The sequence below is a fragment of the Chelonoidis abingdonii genome, chromosome 4 (genome assembly GCF_003597395.2).
Source record: "Chelonoidis abingdonii isolate Lonesome George chromosome 4, CheloAbing_2.0, whole genome shotgun sequence".
In the NCBI taxonomy this organism is placed as follows: Eukaryota; Metazoa; Chordata; order Testudines; family Testudinidae; genus Chelonoidis; species Chelonoidis abingdonii.
Window position 1 is genome coordinate 18197525 of NC_133772.1, and position 21091 is coordinate 18218615.

Sequence of the window (21091 nt, forward strand, 5' to 3'; positions counted from 1 at the left end):
GCTAATTACTCAGATACAAGATGTCAGACCAACAACCTCCATTCCCCTAACTTCCAAACTTTCAGAGAAGACTCCCTGGGATAGAAATTGGTTGTAAAATGAAAGTAGAAAGACTGAGAGGCTCCCTTAATCCAGAATGGAACTACTCTTCCCACCCGACAGCATGCATCGGTAACCTAGATTGACAAAATGTACAAATGCTCTTAAAAAAGTATTTACAATAATGTGTTCATTCAAACAAAGCAAAATATTTACTGCTCCTTCACTAGGAAAGAGTTTAATATTTCCTGAAATAGGGGACACAACAAAAAATGTTAAGCAAGGGTTTCATGTGAAGAAAAAAGCACCATACTCTGATTGGCCAAAATATACTAAGACAGAGCAACCAACCAGAGATGCCAAAGACATAAGGGGCAAACTAATGTTTTTTGAATTAAAAAAAAAAATAAAATGCAAAACTGTAGGTAACAAATACAACCTAAGACAAAATACAAAAATAATTTATTCCTTTATTTGCATGTCATGAATTGAAACTAGGGTTCCATGTCACCCCTTAACTGTGAATGTCACCAACAAACACAGCTCCTTGCAAATTTTAGTTCATGTCAACCATGGGGGGGGGGGGGGGGGGGGGGAGACATTGAACTAGGCAGGAAAGATGATCATCTTTAATTACAGAATATAGTCTACATGCCCAAGGACAAATCCTAACATAGCAATTCCCTTCCTGTATTTTCATTGGCTGAAATTTGGGAACCTTCCTAGATGGCTGACCCAAGTTGTCCAGTTCTCTTGGCATCTGATCAGGCAGTCTCTCACTCCAGGCTGACTGCTGTCAAATTGAAATAAATCATTTCCACCTTTTCTGTTTCTCTCTTTGATCCTCTCTCACCTGTTTTTACTATTTTAGGTTTAGTATCCTTTTATCCAAAGGAAAGGCGTCTTCTGGTGGCATTGTTCACCCCTCCCTTACCTCGTTTGCCACTCAATTTTCTTCCTCCAGTTTACACAACTAAATTGTTGCTTTGAGCATTCTTCCTGTTCATGATTTGAGGAGATGGTATAGGGCATATTCTCCAAACAACTGCGCTTGCTGTGGTACTTTAAGACAGACCCGCCCCCCGAAATTTAACTAGCCTTTCCAAATCACCTTCTTCACTACTTCACCCATGAAGACTCTCCTCTCCACTGCTTTCATCAGTCAGGCTCACCCATCACACTTAATTCTGGTGACCCAATAGAGTCTTAAGATTTAAAACACAGAGCATGCAAAAATTGGAAACAGCAGCAGCACCTTAGATGTGCAAAGGGGATCAGCTTAAGTGCGGATGAGGTAAGGGTGGAAATAGGCAGCTAAATATGAAACCTCAGATCCCATTGCCAAATGTCAAAGCCAGGATGATGGACCAAGTTCAGAATCCGATAGTGGCTAACCACAAGGTATTCAACAGATGCCCATATAAAGAAGTCACAAAAAAAGGGATCCTACTAAAAAAAAAAAANCATGTTAAAGTTGGTGGGGAGCGGGAGACATTGAACTAGGCAGGAAAGATGATCATCTTTAATTACAGAATATAGTCTACATGCCCAAGGACAAATCCTAACATAGCAATTCCCTTCCTGTATTTTCATTGGCTGAAATTTGGGAACCTTCCTAGATGGCTGACCCAAGTTGTCCAGTTCTCTTGGCATCTGATCAGGCAGTCTCTCACTCCAGGCTGACTGCTGTCAAATTGAAATAAATCATTTCCACCTTTTCTGTTTCTCTCTTTGATCCTCTCTCACCTGTTTTTACTATTTTAGGTTTAGTATCCTTTTATCCAAAGGAAAGGCGTCTTCTGGTGGCATTGTTCACCCCTCCCTTACCTCGTTTGCCACTCAATTTTCTTCCTCCAGTTTACACAACTAAATTGTTGCTTTGAGCATTCTTCCTGTTCATGATTTGAGGAGATGGTATAGGGCATATTCTCCAAACAACTGCGCTTGCTGTGGTACTTTAAGACAGACCCGCCCCCCGAAATTTAACTAGCCTTTCCAAATCACCTTCTTCACTACTTCACCCATGAAGACTCTCCTCTCCACTGCTTTCATCAGTCAGGCTCACCCATCACACTTAATTCTGGTGACCCAATAGAGTCTTAAGATTTAAAACACAGAGCATGCAAAAATTGGAAACAGCAGCAGCACCTTAGATGTGCAAAGGGGATCAGCTTAAGTGCGGATGAGGTAAGGGTGGAAATAGGCAGCTAAATATGAAACCTCAGATCCCATTGCCAAATGTCAAAGCCAGGATGATGGACCAAGTTCAGAATCCGATAGTGGCTAACCACAAGGTATTCAACAGATGCCCATATAAAGAAGTCACAAAAAAAGGGATCCTACTAAAAAAAAAAAAGGCAAACATTCCTCCTTCCTTCTCTAAGTGCCATGTTTATAAAAGAGGACATTTCATAAAAAGCTTGAAGGGATCATCAATGTTTGCCCTCCCTACATAAATAGTCTTTGAGCTAGACCAGGATGCACCAAACTGAGCTGGCCTCTGCTCCAGTTGTGATGGAGCCATCCTTTGCCTTGAATAAGGTCAAAGCTCTGTACAGAACCATCTGCAATTTAAAACATACTCAGTCAGCCACACTGGGAGATAGTCAATCTCTCCATTCTGAGGTTCCAGATTTCATCTCTTTTGGAGCAACCAAGTTTTCTGCACTGGCAGAGTAAAAACAGACACTGAACTTCTTTTAGAAGAGAATCTCAAACCTTTTTATCATTTTCCCAACAGCCGGACTTCTCCTTTCAATGCATCCACTGCTAGCAACATGCCACCAGCACCAAGGTTGTTTTCCCTACTTAACTCTGAGCTCTGTCAATGAGCCACACCCATCTTACTCCTTGGAACAGATATACAATATTTCAATTCTTGTAAAGGTCTTGCAATATTCACAACAACTTGACAAGATGGTTGAACTTTTCCCAGAATGAGCTTGCTGTTTACTTTTACAGGATGGAGCTTAGAGAATCTCTTTCTGTTCTGTTACACAGTTCCAGAAGGGCAAATGCAACTACACGTGAACAGTTCAGCTGTCAATAAATGAAGTCCAAAGCTGTGAGGAGTGCCTATAAACAACAAAACTCCACTGGGAAATCAAAGCACTGTGGTGTAGCCATGGTAGTTCTAGTTGCTACAAACTGGATTACTCCTCTGTAGAAGGGCCATGGCTCTCTATGGTCTCAGTTAGCCCTGCTTCAGCATGCCAGAGTTATTGCTAATCACTGTGTCAGTTGGCCAACCTTAATTCAAGAAATGTAAAAGGCATGAGCTCTCAGACTTTCAAACCCCTGCACTGAATTACACGGATATACCGAGAAGGTCCCTACAATTTCTATTTGCTGAGTCCACTGCAGTTAAAATCTCAAACAAACCACTTACTGGAAAGGTGGTTTTTGTTGTATAGAAAAGGGTAGGCTAAGATATGGTGATTGTCCATTGTCTCACTGGAAGGTTTGCTTGATACACTGGTAAGATAGGACACGCTTGCAGAGGGACAGGAAACTTGTTCAGTTACTTTTTCCTTCAGACAGTGGTTAGGATACTCTGATCATCTGTGTCATTGCTTCTTCATTTGCCTGAGTTGGATCCTGTAGATACAAAAGACAAACAATAGTGTGACCCTGAAGTATTTTCCTTACAGCAAAGTACTTCTACTACAGCAGCCAATCCTTGAGGGCAAATATCTCCCTTTGTCCAAAAGGAAAAAAATCATATACAAAGAGTTACTGAGCCAGAAAGTCAGCTTAGCATAAACCAGTGTTGTTTCACTGACTTCAGCGGAGCTAACCCAGTTTACACCAGCTGAGGCGCTGGTACATAAAACCTATAGGTTAAGAAACTAACTCTACAAGACTCTTCCAATCAAACAGCACATCTCCGGTAACAAATGCAAGACTACATGATTGGGAAAAGATAAGTAACCTTGGAAGACAAAAGTAGCTTTGCCAAACAACCTTTTATTGCCATAGTTAGACAGGTTTGAGAGCTGCCAATATCTTCAATAATCAAAGCCAAGTAATGCTGTACCTTCAAACTCCTTTAGAAAGCTGGTGAACACAAATGCAGCATGTAGATAGAACAGTGGTTTTCAAACTTTTTCCATTTGTGGACCCCTAAAAAAATGTCAAACGGAGGTGCAGAACCCTTTGGAAATCTTAGTCTGCAGACCCCCAGGGGTCCACGGACCACAGGTTGAAATCCATGGAGTTAGAATGTGGGATTCTAATTCACAGGAACAAGTGAAGTTTTAGTTCCTGGGAGTAAAGAGATAATTTAAGACTCTCCTTCCTTAAGGAATAACAGCTTAAATCATCTCTTTCCTCTCCCTTAAGGAGTATCATCTACAGCCCTTTAAGTTTAAAATGTTGACAGCATTACTCATTCCACCCCAGGAAAATTTATCCTCTCTCTACTACAAACATTTTCCCCACATTTGCAGGGGACACCAGGATAGAAGAGGCATAAATTTACAGATGACAAGAATGCTGTATCACACATCATAGAGAATTATGACTTTTAAACAGTACATTCCAGACTACAGCGCTAAATTAAATGAATTTCAAGCAAACCAGCTCTGTTCTTTGACAACAGCTCACAACTCAAGCCAATCATATACTAGACATAGCTGGGAATCTTTACTTGGGAGGAGTTGATATGGACTAAAGAAAGAAGTATCTTATCCCTAAAGAGAACGGATCTCTTAGGTTAAAGATACACTGCTACCTCAATGTTGTAAAAGGCAACGGTGTTTTCTATCCCATTATATTCACTTCTCTGAAAGCTTCTCCTGGTTCCTTTCACTTCATTTAAAACACTGTGAAATATTAAAGCTACTTTTAAAAATAAAAAGATCCAAGCATGCCCACTTCTGAATTTCAAACTGCGTGTGCTCGCTGACTTTCATCCATCTTTCACTACCATCTTGAGGCAGCAGACAAAGAGGAGCAGCTGACTGCACCTTTCTGTACAGGCAAACAAACAGAGCTATTACATTTCTCTCCATTTATAAAACAAAGCTGAATACAGGTTTATATTAAAATTACTATGGCCTAGCTACTTGAGGGCCTGTTCAATACAGTAAGCAAGGTAGGAGACTTTCCACATAAAGCCTGAAATAAGGGTTGGGGAAAGAGGACAAAGGCCAGGGGCTTAGCCCAACAAGGTCAGGAAAGCTGCAGAAAAATTAGAGCCCTTAAATGTGTTTTTCTGAGGGCTACTAGGAAGGCGTGTGCAAATTTCAGCCACACAAAGAACATAGCTGGAAGCAAAGGTTTTGCTCACCTGCATATCTTTTTCCTTCGGTGAGAAAAAACGTCCACCTTCTCCCCGTTTCCTAGCCATGGCATGACGATGTCTAGACTCATGTAAGTATTTCTGTAACAATAGGAAAAAGAATAGTCACAAGTCATTCGATACTTTCTAGCTCGGTATTATTACTGCAGCTAATTGAGCACTCAGAACCAATTCCTTCTAATGAAAAACAAAGAATGCCTTTGAGGAAAGTCAGCGTACTCGCCAGTTACAATACAACCACATATACTTTCAACAATTAAGAGCCAAGGAAGTAAGTAGGATTTCAACACATGGACTCAAAAATGGCTCCGATGTCTGTCAAAAGATAAAATGTGACGAGAAATACCCATCAGTGAGACAGACATAAGTATGTTGCACAAGGTAGGAAGAAGTCTATTAGAATCAATTCCAATTATCTACATGTCACCCAAAATGTCTTCTATACCATTATAATGCAATGTCCTTCCTCCACACTATGCCTAAAAAGTAACCTTGGGTTATACACTCACTCTCCTCTCTTTGGGGATTTTCCCCTCAGCTTCCAGCTTGGCTCGTGCCTGCCTCCTCTTCAGGATTCGGTGGTACTGCTTGGCATTTACATAGAGGGGCTCCTCTTCAAGCATCTCTGCCCCTGGCAATGGAATCCTCTGAATAGCTGGTACTGATCCAGCCCCTGGTACCATCTGTGTGAAGAAGAACACACTCAGATGCATATGGTTCACAGCAGATGCTACATTCACAAAAGGAGATACAATCAGTCCAAAAATATTAATGCAGAAGTAACTGAAAAGATGTATTGTCTGAACAACTGCGTCTGCTTCCAAGTGATGGAGTATCAAAGTCAACTGCACACAATTCAACAAACTGTCAGTTACATATTGCCAATGTTTCTGATATTTTGTTTGTATAAAAAGCTAAATGTAAATAAATTATATTACTGTGTAAAGTTTCTCTAAACAAATGTTCACTTTTGTATTGATTGTTTTATATCAGACATTTACACGACAATGATATGAAAACCTGTTCAAATTCCTAAATAACCAGATTTAAAAAAGGAAAAAAAAAAAAGCTACACAATACCTAGTGCTCCAAGCAATTGATATTCCTGTACAACGTACTGTATTATATACTCATCTCTTCTACTGGTATTTTGTTAGTGCATGTTCTACTTGTCTATTTCAGTATGTTTATTAAACAGGTGTTATTCATAAAATGTATGCTGCCATCTAATGGAGTTGAACAGTAAAACAAAAGCCAAGAGGGAATCTCAGTACAAATGTAGTGTGAACATGAGCAGAACAAAGCCCTTATTTACCAGAAAAAAACATCTACGGGATACTGACGAATAGCAAGTTTTTGCTTGAACCCTTCAAATTTGTAAGTATCTCTAATAAAAGTTCCTTTAAATTAAAATTTTGAAATTCTTTGAATTTGATAATAAAATTATGGGGGAGAGGAAGCATAACCTATGTAATAACACCCCACAGAGATTAAACCAGGGCTGGTTCTACAGCCAGATGAGTAAGGTGGCCAACTTCTAGGGGACCCCATACCTCTTGTGTGTGTGCACGCGGGCATGCATGCTATCTTCTGATTGGCTGGCTGGCAGTTTTTTGGGGGTTGGCTTTGGGGTTTGTATTTTCTTGTTCAGCCACTCAGGCAGGTGCGGGCAATGAAAATGTTTTCTGCCCTGGCCAACAAAATGGCTAGGACTACTCCTGGATTAAACATTACAATTTATTTATTCCGGTTTTTTAAAGAGAGAGTTATCAGAAAAGGAAGCATGACCTATGTAATAATCTACCACACAAATTCAACAGTACAATTATTTACTCCAATTTTAACTCCATATTAAACCAATAGAAAGTCCTAATTACAACAAATTTCTGAGGAGACTGAACATATTAGGTGAAACTAAAATCTCAAACTGCAGTCTTCAGATAGTAAACTTAAAATAACTTGTAAAAAGTGAAAAAGTGAAAAAATTTGGAAATTTCATACATACCATAACCATTCCACCTGAATTGACCACATTTCCAGCAACTGGTAGCGTCACAGTTACAGTCCCTTGCCCACTGCTAGTTGTATTGGTGTTGGCTCCCGCCTGGACAATTTGTGCTCCTGCCAAACTGGCTGCTGGGATGGTGATCATGCCTGTAACAGGGACTGTAACTTTAAGAAAATAAAACACAAAACAAAAAACAAAAACGCACACAAAGAATGAAGGGAATACAATTAGTCCCACTTCTATTTTCGTTCACTCACTCTTGGATAACATACAAAAGGATGGCAAAAAAAAATGTTACAAGCAACCATTAACCAAATCCCATCATCTGTTCTTAATACACAAATGTACTCAACTTTTCAAAGTGCTCATTTGTCATATACATGGGAATCACAGCCCAAATGCGAAGCCATTTCTCCAAAACCTCGAAAATGAAATGTAAATGCTTGCACTCTCCATTGACTATTTGTCAGGAACCCAAAGCTCGTATTTTATTTAAACATTAAACCTGAAAGTGAAGAACTGATTCTTATTCCGTAATCCCGTTTGCACTTTCCAGACCAAAGAGCTTTTGTCCTATTTGCAGGCACATTTATATTTGCAGATTCCTAGTAACCAACCCTGTAAAAAAGGGATGTGTTGGGGGGTTAATTTATCTGCTTCACTGTGGTCTGGGAAAAAGGATTTCTGTAGCTATTTAAAAAGTTAGTTCTACAAATGTGAATCTATATCAGGGGTAGGCAACCTATGGCACACGAGCCGAAGGTGGCACACAAGCTGATTTTCAGTGGCACTCACACTACCTGGGTCCTGGCCACTGGTCCGGGGGCTCTGCATTTTATTTTAATTTTAAATGAAGCTGTTTAAACATTTTAAAAACTTTATTTACTTTACATACAACAATAATTTAGTTCTGTATTACAGACTTATAGAAAGAGACTTTCTAAAAATGTTAATGTATTACTGGCACACAAAACCTAAAATTAGAGTAAATTAATGAAGACTCGGCACACCGCTTCTGAAAGGTTGCTGATCCCTGATCTATATGATGAATATGAAAAAAATCTCCTGCACTTATTTGTACATTTAAAACTGTTTGTACCTGTACAGCTGTTACAGCACATTGTTACCAGCAATATAAGGCATATCAGAAAAAAACAATCTTACTGATGTCAAGAGTAGTGAAAACCTATAATTCCAGCTCTAAAGACAGACAGAAGGAAGAGTAACAAAAACTTTTGCTCTTCCAATCGTGATGGTGTTCCTCAACACTAAGGTGCCAAGAAGAAATTAAATGATATGCGTCTCTCTGGAAACTTTCAACTATAACTTAAGAGAATGTGCTGTCCTTTATATGCCAAAGTTCATACCTTGTTGAAGAATGGTTCCATCAGCATTAACAGGCTGATAGACAATGGTCTGACCTTCTGCTGTCTGTGCCACCTGCTGCCCTTGAACTGCTATCTGCTGCTGGGTCTAAATGGAACAAAGAACATCAAAAATTACAAACTGCCGAAAAGTTGAAGATTTCCATCCCTGTTAATGTCTATATTGAACCTGAGGACGTGAGTCTCCTTTATTACTAATAGTCAGAATAGAATTGTGCATTTACACGCCAATTTCAATTGGAGATTAAAAGATACTTAAAATATATACAAAACTTTTACTTAAATTTGTTGTAAGGAACAAAAGAACTGGGGAGCTAAATTAAATGACCAAATCCGTAGATACATCAAGCACTTCTCGTAATATTATTGCATAATAGTAGTAGCAACCACAAGTTTTTCAGAGTTCTTCACGAGAGACATCTCAGAGTTTAAAAGCGTCAGTTCTACATACACAAATATGTTTAATATACTGGAAGTATTTTTTTTTTTAAGATCTAGATCTCATATTTCATAAATCGACATGTTAAACGGATACTCAAGTAAGAATAACAAAAAAATTGTTCCTAAATAAATAAGATTTCACAAAAGTTTACATTTAACTATAACTGTTTACAATTTTTTGGGGTGGGGAATGTTAAATTCAACAGTATTTTTCATTTTAAACATTCCCATTCAGGGAATCCCAAATCAATAATGTACAAATAAGAACCAGTTGGTGAAACTAAGTGACACATACAGTTATTCTGCCCCAGCAAAGCGATTTGCAAAAAAGAACAGCATAAAAGCTGATGTGTTACAAATTTATTTATTTTACCATCAGATGGTTCTGGATACTAACTTTCTAACATTTTCTCCCTTATTATAAGCCCATTACAATCCCTTTCATGCTGGTGAAATTACCTGTGTCTGGCCAGCGGTAACTGCAGTCTGTGGCTGCTGAATAATGATCTGCTGGGTTTGACCCTGTTGACCCTGTACCTGCACAGCCTGCCCACCTTGAATCTGAATCTGGCCTGGCTGGACCAACTGAATCTGTGGAAGAAAGAGTCAGAAAGGAACATTAACTAAACCTGTTAGATTCTTCCCTTTGGTCTCAGCATTATCAAAGCATCTTCCAACAGTCATCTACTGCGGCCATTGGGGAAAACCCCCCACTAACTTTCCTCTTTTAATGGAGACAGTTTGTTTTAATTTATTCCTGTCCTGTGACACAGTAATCACTGATGCAAGGGAGGATAAGACTAAGCAGAAAGGAGCAAATATAATACATGCTCATGTCATCATTCCCCATCAGTTTTCCACTGTTTACTAAATACAGCATAATGAGAGAGAGAGAAACACACTAGCCTTGAGCATGAGACTAAGGATAATACTCACCCAAATTACAGGAGGAATGGGACTTCAAGGGTTAATTAAGATAGCTGTAAAGTATCACAAGTGCTAATTATCAAGCACATAAAAAGTACCCTGGTATTTACAAAAGCGTAAGACTAATCTTGCAGAGAAGAGATACTTTCCACACACCCCCACCCCCCACCACTTGGTACACCTCTCAGGATAAATTGGAATACTGTCAGCCCTCATTGCTGAACATTCCAATTACACACTTACGCTATACAGCCTGTATATTAGAAGAAGAATGGTACACTGAGGAATGATAATCATGTTTTCCTAATATATAGTGCCTTTCAGCCAAGTATACTGAACTATTTCACAAGTCACTAAATAAGCCCATCAACACAGCAAGTTAGTGGCACAGCACAGACAAAAATTATTTGACACCAGACACAATCCCTATGCCCTAACCACCAGACCACACATACAGAGGTGAACATCTTTTGCATGAGTTGCTTAACTTTTCCACCCTTTGTTCTTGAGGAACACTTATCAAAGGTTTGCCTAAAACCAAATACTATCTTTTAAATAGACAGTTCTATCCAACGTGTATTACTGAAAAATAATCCTATCCCACCCAGCGCTATTACTCTCTGTGAAGCCAGAGGTTTTAAATTCTCCTCAGGCCTTCATACATTGGAATAACTGAACTTCATGTTAGTCCTGAAGCATTTTCAAGGAATTCCATATTTTTATGGGACAAGCACATAAGCAGGCATGGAACTGCTGTGTGTTACAGCTGCCAAGAACCAGAAAAAGCTCCGGCTGCATTTCAGGTGACTGTGCTGAGTATATCTGCAGCATCCATTGGGAATAAACTTGAAATACAGAATAAGCTTCACTTTAAATATATCGTTGTGACACAGAGGCTCATGGGCTACAGTTGGCAAAGAGTTCACTATCATGTATTAGCAAAGCCTGACAAAATGCACTATACCTAGCACCTGCTTTCACAGTATGTATCCATAAAGAATGGCATGTGAGGTCTCTAATAAAAAGTTTGTGTCATACTGCTCCTCATAACCATTGCATGACATATGTACGAATGATATTTAAGGAGTTGTGTACACATACTGAAAATATGTTTTGAAGTCTGTCACTGATCAAAGAGAAAAATTGGTTTATTCAAGATAGGAAGTAATAGTATCTCTCTGTCAAATATAAATTAACCATTGGAAGCCAACACAATGGAAATGCCTTTTATATATGAAGTTAACAGGGGAATGGAAAGTCAACAGGGACACAAGACACTGAAGACAGAACCACAGGGGGCTGTCCTGTCTCTGGGAGCAGACAATGAACTTTGGGACATACAAAGGAAGGCAAAAAGACTTTATCTTGCACCTGAGGAAGTAAACAGACAGAGCATCTACATTCATGAAAATGGGATCTCAACCAGGCTTGGTTGAAATGCTGCAGAAGACATCTGGGGTGAGAAACTCTCTTAGACAGAACCTTTGCTTGCTAAATTAAGTTTAATCTCTAGTAAATGAGTGATGACTTGGTTTTATACATAATCTGTTTCCATGATGTTTACTCACTATCTCTAAAATTCAATCCTTGATAATAAATTCATGCATTGTCATTGCTACAAATACAACTCCGTGCTGTAGCATTATACAAAGAGCTGACACTGGGTCGAATCATTCAAGCCGTACACAATTGCCTTTCAGGAACAGCTTACCTGGAACAACTATCAGGGTTCAGTGGATAAGGGGCTGCACACTATAGGGGGAACACTTCAAAATGGCTCAGAGATTGGGGTGCACCTATTGTTAACCTGTAAGGCAAAGTAAGGACTGGCATAGCCCTGAGGAAAATATTTAGAGGCTAACAGACTTGAGCCTCAGGTAGCTGACACAAGTTAAGCACATTCAATTCTTCCTCCCACTGGAGGGACAGAGTGTTAACAAGGTGACACTCAGTTCTGGGCACCTCAAGAACTGTCATGGTAGTTCATATAATGCTCACTGGGGCAGATCCTCAGCTGGTATAAGTTGTCATGGCTCCCTTGACTTCAAGTAAGCAATGACAATTTACAGTAGCTTATGATCTTCCCTGTGACAGTCATAGTTCATTCCTTGACCATTATGATTAATGAAATTGGAGCATACTGACCTGCTGCAATCCTTGCGAACCAGAAACTGGGACTTGCATGATGGTCTGACCCTGACCCCCAGGCACAGCTTGCACCATGATCGGCTGGCCAGTTGATGTGATTAGCTGACCTCCGCTTACTTGTACCATTAATGGCTGACCCTGGACCTACAGAACAGAAGAAACAACAAACAGAACAATGAAACAAAGACAGATGATAAAAAACCTCAAGTGAAATTGATAAATATTAATGGCTAAATGTTTATTTCAGTGGAAGGGCCATGAAAACTAAATAATAGTTGCTAAATTGTTTTTATCCACAACTTCCAACAAACAACATTTCTAAACGTGTCTCCATCTTGTGCTGCTGAATTCAGTAAGTTGTCCTTTTCTGCTTCTTCCTAATCAAAACCATAAAGTCCAGATACAATAAAGCATGAACAATATTTACATAGTACATATGGCTCAATTGTCCATACACTAACAGACAGGGATTACCTCTATATACAGCCTGAGAACTGGAACCTTTCAAAAAAGCTCACAATCCACAATAAGTCTTTGAATTTCATTAAGAGACCCAATGCAAATGAGTAAAGGGTCCAATATAAAGCTACCTTGGCAGGTGGGGCTCAAGAAATTACGTTCTCATAGCATCTTAATTTCCAGATGGCTATGGCATGCATTGTTCTTGGAGCATCTTCCTGTGATCATAAAAGGAAGTTGTGCTTGTAACAGCACAAAGTATGGCTCAGAAAGAAAGAGTAGATGAAGTGGACCAACAAGTCTGGAATGGTGAAGGTTTCTAGATCAGACATGAGAGCCCTTACAAATATTCTTTGGGAAGAGGCCTGGGAGAGAAAGGAAGGCAACGGAAAACTCCATTCAACTATGCTTATCTAGCAAGGAAGAAAGCCATCTGCACCAAAATAATAAGCCAGACGAAGAGCTCAATAAAAGCCACATCTTTAGGTCTTAAGCTTGGAGTGGGAGGCAACTGACAACAGGATTATTCTTCACTGCACTTAACACATTTTGTAGAAGGGAAGAAAGAGTATAACAGAGCAATCACTGAACTCCAATTTCAGTTATCATGGAAAATTTAAGGACTTTCAAAGGCCAATGACCGTCACCTCTGACTTCTATCTCCAGATCTCTCATTGTTGACACTTCTATCCTCCCACCTTTCAACTAATTACAGTGCAGGAGACCAATCCGTAACTGAATTATCATCAGTAAAAATGTTATGAAATTATCTAAAATAATAAGGTCCCTTAAAGGAAAAAGGTCCGATTTCTATATGGTGAAATGCATTAGTGGCTTATACAATGACACACACATCAGCAACCCTAGGTATGTATAAGCAGTCAAGCTTCCAGATAGGATACCCTGGCTTCATTAAGTCATCTGATAGTCCTACTACTCAGTCTCTTCCACCCACTCTTCCTACCATATAAAAACCACTTTCAGTAATGAGAAGTGAACAGTATGCATTATAACATAGTGAAAGAGATGCAAGCATGCATACATCAGCCACAAAGCAGCAAAAAGTAATTAGCATGATACACTTAAATTGAAATAAAATGATAATATAAATCCAGGATTTTTGTTAACGTATTTTTAAAATGCAAGCAAGAAAGAAGGGACGAAAAGCAAACTTTTCAGCAACAGAACTGTGATACAATGAAGCTCCAAGCAATTGCCTCCAATTCTACCAGCTCACCCTTTCACATTTTAGCTCACATCAGGAAACCACTGTACATACTTCATTATTCGCAGGACCATTCTGACCATCTAGAACTTTTTTTTCTCTCCAAAGAACAAAGGAAGGTCCCCCTACCCCCACAAAGACCCCAAACATGGGTAGAAAAAGCTGTATCAATCTTGTAACATCTACCATCAAGGTTTTTTTCATCTCTTTAAAGAGCTGCCACACAAACCAATGAGATGAAGCTTGTAAGATGCGGAACATTTCACATGAACAGAAATCAGGGTTTGAAATAACCTGCATCCCTTCCCAACTGGTAGTGAGTTTTGGTAGTAATTAAAACGCAATTTATGGATCTGCTGTGTTGTCACAGTAGAAGTATGCGGTCAGTAAGTATCTCAATCCTATAGTAGGCGAGAAAATCCTCAGTTTTTGTTTCTAGTCAGAAAAAAAAATTATCTCCTCAACCCCACTTTGGCTTCTTTCCACAGAGAAAACACACAAAAAGTCCCACTCAGCACTGAATCTGAAAGGTCTGAATCTCTGAGCTAGGTCCTGTGGTTTCTTTTATCTCTTGTCTGCAAGTTGTAATTTTCTCCTGTTTCATTCCTATTTCCACCAAAATTCATCTTCATAATCACACCAGCAGAGAGTTTTATGAGTGGATCAGGGTTTGGCTGCATGCATTTTAGATCCAACAAACAGCTCTAACCGCTTCATTTGTTTTATTGAATGAAACTGCAATTAACATATGTCCCAGCTGCTACAGACCAATGAAACTGTCACTAATTCAGTCCCTATTTCAAACCCTGGTAGAAACACAGCATTAGAGATGAGGTGATGGGGAAGTTCATGCAGTGCTCACATAAACACAATTAGAGAGATCACCACTACCTGGAGGGTCTGGACTTGCTGGCCTGAGGCGGTTGCCACCTGGGCCTCTGTCTGCAACTGGACAGCAGTGACACCACCCTGCTGCTGGGAACAGGAACAGGAATAGCTTGAAACTTAACAACAAGGAAATGCAGAGCTCAAGGTAAGAGAACCTTACTGATAGGACAGGGAGAACTTCAGTTCTCCTATCACTTGTTCTTGGAACAAAGGAATGCAGAACATGCTCACATTATCTTAGGAAAGGAATATCAGCAAACCTGACGTAGGCTCACCGGCAGGAGTCAGCAACAAACAAAACAACGCAGACAACACTGTCAAGGTATTTTTCAGAATTTGAAGTTCCTATTGTTCTTTAAATTATCCCATGTTTGTTTAAGTGTTTTTCCTTTAATTGCGCATATTTGTTATTACAGAGGTGCGGTTGCTCTGTCAGACCCCGACTGTCAAATAAATGGCTCCGAAGTCCTTTATCCAACAGAAAAGGTACAGCATGGACAGCAGCAAAGTAAGTTTTACATATCCAGCCCATATGCTTGAGGGGCAATCTGAAGAGAATAGGATGAGTCATTAGAGATTAAACTCTCTCTAACCTCTTAGGAGAGATGCCCAAAAATAATCAGTGCCAGTTGCAGTAGTGGTTTGTGAGACATGGACATCCATCCACAGAGAATTAGAGTAAGATTGGACCATTCACATGTTGTTAAAAACAGCATTCAAGGATTCCTTTTCAAAACAACCACCACATATGCAGTACTACATTAACTCTGAAAACCAATACAAGAAATTAAAACTAGGACAAGGTTTGGTCTTACTGCCTTTTGCAGAGTTCCTTTAAAGTGTTACAGGATTACAAAATGTCAATCTACCAATCAAAAGTGTCTGATTTTAGCCATCTATCAGCATCAGACTCATGGTTCTCCATTTTCCACAATTTATTTTCTTTATAACTTAGAGATGGTCTCTGTAAGGGCCACATGCTGTTCCCACTGAAGACAAAGTTAATTTCCACAGTGGAAGTAGGGCCCAGCCTGATGTGTCTGGTATTTACACTGCTTGACAACCAGCAACAAAGTGCTATTTTAAATTAAAGTCTGATTCATATTGTCTCACTCACGTGCATAGCAGAAACAAACTAAAGAGCTCACTTCCACTGTCCCAAACAAAACCAAATAAGGCTTGAAGAACACAGCTAATCCACATAACCAGCTTGAAAATGTATCACAATATGAGGCTAGGTAAAGATAATATTTTAAAAGCACGTCTAACACTTTCATAAAAGCAACTCTACATGCCTGAACATTATTGTACCCAAGCCAGAAGTTTGTCTGAATCATTCCTCCAAAAACTAACAGTCCAGCAAATGACAGACTGATCAGTAGAACGCAAAAGGCCTTTGTTGCAATTACTTTGTTATTGCATTCACCCTGATCTTTCAGTGGGAGCAGAAAAAGTGATTCACATGAACAAGATTGTTAAAGGAAAGCTGGAGAAATTCTCAAAATTTGCTTGAGACCATCTTGTTTCAACCCTCGAAGATAAACAACTGCTTGTGAACATTAAGTGCTGAAATTTACATTTTGTTTCATTTAGGATCTTCATTAAATTTTTATTATTTTTGTTTGTGTCAGAATTAAAGGGTAAAGTCCCTAATCTAATTCAACTTTGCACTGTATGTATCAGTTGTTTCCATTATTTTATTTAATATAGATTAGAAATGCTAATATTCAAGCATACTCCAATGACAGAATGAAACTGCTGATCAAGGGATAAGACAGTCAACCAGCCATGCATCCAGTCAAGCTCACGTAGCATCTTGATGGCCTGGTCGAACCGCAGAAAGCATGATATGCCTTGTGAGCAAAGAGCAGGACCTCTAGCTCACCCTTTAAGATAATTTTTCCATACCTGCTGCTGAATCTGTCCAGCCTGCACAACAATCTGTTCTGTGGAACTGTTGCTGTTTGCAGTGTACTGCTCCATAGTGTCTCAGTTCCAATCTTATGCCCAATGCACCTCAGTCTGGATATCTGAGAAGACAATAAAAAATTCATCATTACTGCTTCAATGGCTCAAGATCAGGATCAATTTACAGAAGCTAGAAAACAAGCCATCTAATGACATTTAGATGACATGCCTTAACAGTCAGAACACCATTGTTTCAAGTAAAGGACCTACTCTGTGTTATTTTCATTTGTAGTAAGAGACCACATATTTTAATGTGAAAATTAAGTATTTTCCTAAAACTCATGTGTAAAAAGAGGCAGCATCGTCCAACAGCGTGGGCACCAGATTGGGATTCAGAACAGGGTTCTATTCCCAGTTCTGCTGCCGATCTTGGGCAAATTATTCCACCCCTCCTGTGCCTCTGTTTCCTCTACCACCATTTGTCTGTCTTGTCAATTTAGATTGTAAACTCTTGGCCAGGGACTGTATCTTACTATGTGTATAGATAGCACTTCATGCTGGGGACTTGATCTCAGCTGGGTCCTCAATGCACTACCACAATACACACTAATTATAAATTAATAAATAAAACACTGCAGTGCTGAAAAGTTCACTGTAAACATCGCCTGAACACCAAGCTACATCTCAAGAATTTCACAGATTTTCAGTTAGACACTGATATAACAAGAGGGACTGAAAAACCCTGTGCTCTTAGGAATGAAGTTTCCCCATTTCTTTTCCTGCTTCTCTTTTAACTTGAAAACAGATGGCTTCTCCCATCTCTCCTTTTCCTGATCCCTCACTCCAATGCACAGGGGAGAAAAGGCTGAAGTAAAACCATTCATTCCACAGCTCTCTTTATTCTCATCTCTATTTCTTCCTTTCCTAGTTGATTAGCAAAGGAGGAATTCTGATCTTCGCTTGTAATGAAGCATTTGTTTTACTCTACCATTGAACAAGTCACTGCTATCCAGGTTCAAAGCCCGCCTAAATTTTTCATCAACTTTAAAAAAAAAAAATAAAGGAATTAGATTTGATATCTGCACAGGATTTAGTCACACCGCCACTGACCTCAACTGGTTGTGTAACGTAAAAGACAAGGTGGGTGACGTAATATCTTTTATTGGACCAACATCGATTGGTGAGAGAGAGAAGCTTTTGAGCTACACCGAGCTCGTCTTTAGGCCTGGAAACTTGTTAGATCCCAGATCTGAAGAAGGAGCTCTATTTAAGCTCAAAAACTTGTCTCTTTCACCAAACAGAAGTTGGTCCAATAAAACATATTAACTCACCCACCTTGTCTCACTAATATCCTAGGACAGACATGGCTACAACATGTGTAATGTGAGTCAGTTAACACTGCACCAACGACTTAAAATGCTGTGATTCCTGGCATTTATGTTTACCTTTGCAACCAAATACGCATTAATTGTTTTGCATTGATCATAAAGACCACTGCAAAAAGGCTTTTCATTGATTTACTCGTCTTTCAAAATAGATTGATTACTTCAAAAGATTGTTAGCTCAGTCAAATGAATATAATCAACATGCGTCAACAAAAAAAACAATGCGCAGTATGCAGCAGACAGACTACATGACCTAAATGTGGTAACGATTTGCTTATTGCCTCTACCAAAAGCTTGGTTTGGAATTAAGAAATACAACTAGCCCTTCTGACCAGAGCAAAAATCTGAGTCATAGCACAGAAAGATACAACATTGTGCTGCAACTGTAACTTTATCTGTCCATGGGCCATTTACAGACAAAGTGGGTGAGGTAATATCTTTTATGTGGCCAACTCTTGCTAGTGAAATAGACAAGCTTTCAAGATACCCAGATCTTCGAGTCAATAGTGTTTTTCATGGCCCAGCACAATAAGAGTGAATTTGGGCACTGATTTCAAAACTAAACATAAACATGGCTGTATTTTAGAAAGCCCAGCAGATAGATATGTTCCCCTTTTAAAGGGTTCAGCTTAATCAGATGACCTCAAGCCATGTGTTTTTCTGATCTCATGAACTAAACAGGGCTAGGCTTAATCAGTATCTTGGATAGGGAACTAAGAAAAATCCAGGACATTGCAGGAAGTGGTGGTGGCAACATGACCAGTGGCACTGTGATGTTAAAGTCCGTTTAAATCTGTCTTCTGCTTAAAATGTAATGCTGAAATCCTGGTTATATGGCCACGAAAAAATCCCATCCCATTTTGCAAGAGTATAATCATTAATACTGATAAAATTAATTCTAGTTGTTAGTTACATTCTAGTAGTTACATTCTGCCTACCAAAAATTCTCCCTCTATTTTCAACTTCATACAGTATTCTTCACTTCTGTACTGAATGCTTGTACTGTATCACATGAAACAGCTCCCACCTTACACCCTTTGATTTCCTCTACTCTACAAACAACCTTTAAGCAGAGACCTATTAGTCATGAATACTCTCTAAGACCCAAATGCGAGGCCCCTTCCTCCACACCTGAAGTTGTGGGAAATTTCTTCTCAATTCAGCTTTTTGGGGGGTCAGAATAAGAGAAGAGAATGAGATTTTAGCCACGCAGGATCATGACTCCATCAATGGCGAGGACAGAAGGTCTACTGAGGAGGAGAAGCAGCAGAGGGAAAAAGACTACTTATTTTTGTTTTTTAAATACAGTTTATTTGTCCATAGACAATCATTTAACATTTTGTTGCCTCATAAGAAGGCACAGAGAGAATTTTCTCAAACCAGAATTTTTAAAAAATAATGATTCTGTATTATGCTGCATGCCCCTCCTTCAAACTGCTGGTCTGACTGGTCACAAATCCTGTATAACTTGAAACTAAGGTACTTTCTGCACTGTAAATAGTTGGTTGGTATAACTATACCAGCAGACCCTCCCAGCATAGATGCAGTTTATGCTGGCAAAAGCATGCTTTTGATGGTATAGTTTATATGCCATTTCTCTGAGTGAAATAAGCTATACTAGCAAAAAAACTTTTTGCCAATATAATGCTAGGATGTTTGCCCATATAAAAATATTGGTTAAAAAAAACCCCAACCACACCTAAGCGATATTACCATACCAGCAAAAGTTTCTAGCATCAACATGGTTTAAGTATAAAAATGAAAGCAGTTATACCCCATCCTGTACTTCAGTAAGAACATACATGACTAATCACATCCAGTCTCCCCAAAGTGCATCAGTGAAAGTCAAAAGAAAGAATTCAGCGAAAAATAACAGCTCAGGAGAGTCATCTTGAGTTACCAAGCAGATACGGAGGCCAGTTTTCATTATTAACCTCATACGGAACCTGCAAGTCCGTGTACGCATCTAGAGATTTTCAGCCCAGTTGAGCTGGACTAGAATGAGCGTTTGATTGTGGTGAGCTGCCGACAGCAGGACTTTCTTAGCTCACAGAGCGCTCAGCGCCGATATGGGGAAGGAAATGGCAGGCAGCCCCTCTGCAGGGAAGGGAGAGACAAACTCCTAACTGCTCACCAGAGCCTTTTTAGTTGCACAGCTGCTCTCCGCGAGGAACGGGGCATGTGGGCAGGGCTGCTCTGTAGGGTCGGGGATGGGGTGCAGACAGGCTCCTAATCCCTGGGGGAGGCGGGATGCACACAGGGTCGTGCCCCTCATACTGGCCACAACTGCACGGGGGGTGGACCTGACCGCTCCCCCCGCCCAGGAGCGGGCTGCAGCCTGCTCAGTAGCTCTCCCCCGCGGGGGCACACGCCACTGGTCTCCGCTCCGCGAAGGGGGAGGATGGGTGGCCCGGGCCCTCGCACACCGCGAGGCCCATGTGCCAGGGAAGCCGGCGTGGCCCGTGCAGTGGCGGCTCCCTTCTCGCTGCACAGAGCTCCCCGAGGCAGAGTCCCCACCCGGCGGAACAGCGCGGAGCGGGCTCGCCTCCCTCTCCCCTCAGGGCAGACCCCCTCCAGCCCGGGCGGCGACCCCAGGCCCTGCTGCGCCTCTGCTGCCCCCCCCGTCCCGGGCCCTCCGCACGCGGCGCGCCAGTCCCAGGCCCAGCAGCCGAGCCCCGTCCCTCCACTCCCCCAGTGCCCGGCCAGCCGGCCCTGCGAGCGGCCTCCTGACTGGTCACTCGGCCCCGCCAATCCCGGCGCTAGGGCCGGCGCTCGGGGGCTCCATATTGGCTGCTCGCACTCACCGTGCCTCGCTCCCCCGGTTCGGGTCCCGCTCTGATTGGCTCCGCCACCGGCCCCCGAAACCCAATCAGCGCCTCCACTCAGCCGCCGCGCAAAATGGCGCCCAACCCTGAACAAAGAGAGGACAGAACTCAGGGCGCATGCGCCGAATAGTTCCGCCCACCGCATCTCTGC

The 21091-nt window shown here is 40.7% G+C and overlaps 1 protein-coding gene across 7 annotated transcripts; it reads right to left on the reverse strand.

Annotated features, from left to right (window-relative positions):
* Window positions 1–1521: 1521 nt before the first annotated feature.
* On the reverse strand, window positions 1522–21045 carry NFYA (nuclear transcription factor Y subunit alpha). 7 transcript variants are annotated; one of them, XM_032768464.2, is made up of 10 exons: window positions 20920–21028; window positions 16731–16852; window positions 14823–14909; window positions 12248–12394; window positions 9635–9766; window positions 8717–8822; window positions 7347–7495; window positions 5851–6024; window positions 5330–5422; window positions 1522–3636 (listed from the first exon to the last, which is right to left on the reverse strand). In XM_032768464.2, exons 2-10 carry the CDS (start codon window positions 16803–16805, stop codon window positions 3583–3585), a joined length of 1017 nt encoding a protein of 338 aa, XP_032624355.1. In that variant the 5' UTR covers window positions 16806–16852; window positions 20920–21028; the 3' UTR covers window positions 1522–3582. The 7 variants fall into 7 exon arrangements, with proteins under 7 accessions (XP_032624355.1, XP_032624338.1, XP_032624349.1 ...); XM_032768447.2 differs by having other exon boundaries at window positions 7347–7513; window positions 14823–14906; window positions 20920–21027; XM_032768458.2 differs by having other exon boundaries at window positions 7347–7513; window positions 14826–14909; window positions 20920–21027.
* Window positions 21046–21091: the final 46 nt, after the last annotated feature.

Bases quoted from the DNA above. Each gene is read 5' to 3' on its own strand.
- NFYA (XM_032768438.2), bottom strand. From the start codon at position 16,805: ATGGAGCAGTACACTGCAAACAGCAACAGTTCCACAGAACAGATTGTT. The intron at 6,025-7,346 runs GTATGTATGAAA...TTCTTCACACAG, and splicing joins ATTCAGGTGGAATGGTTATG to ATGGTACCAGGGGCTGGATC. The intron at 3,637-5,329 runs GTGAGCAAAACC...TTGTATCTACAG, and splicing joins CGAAGGAAAAAGATATGCAG to GATCCAACTCAGGCAAATGA.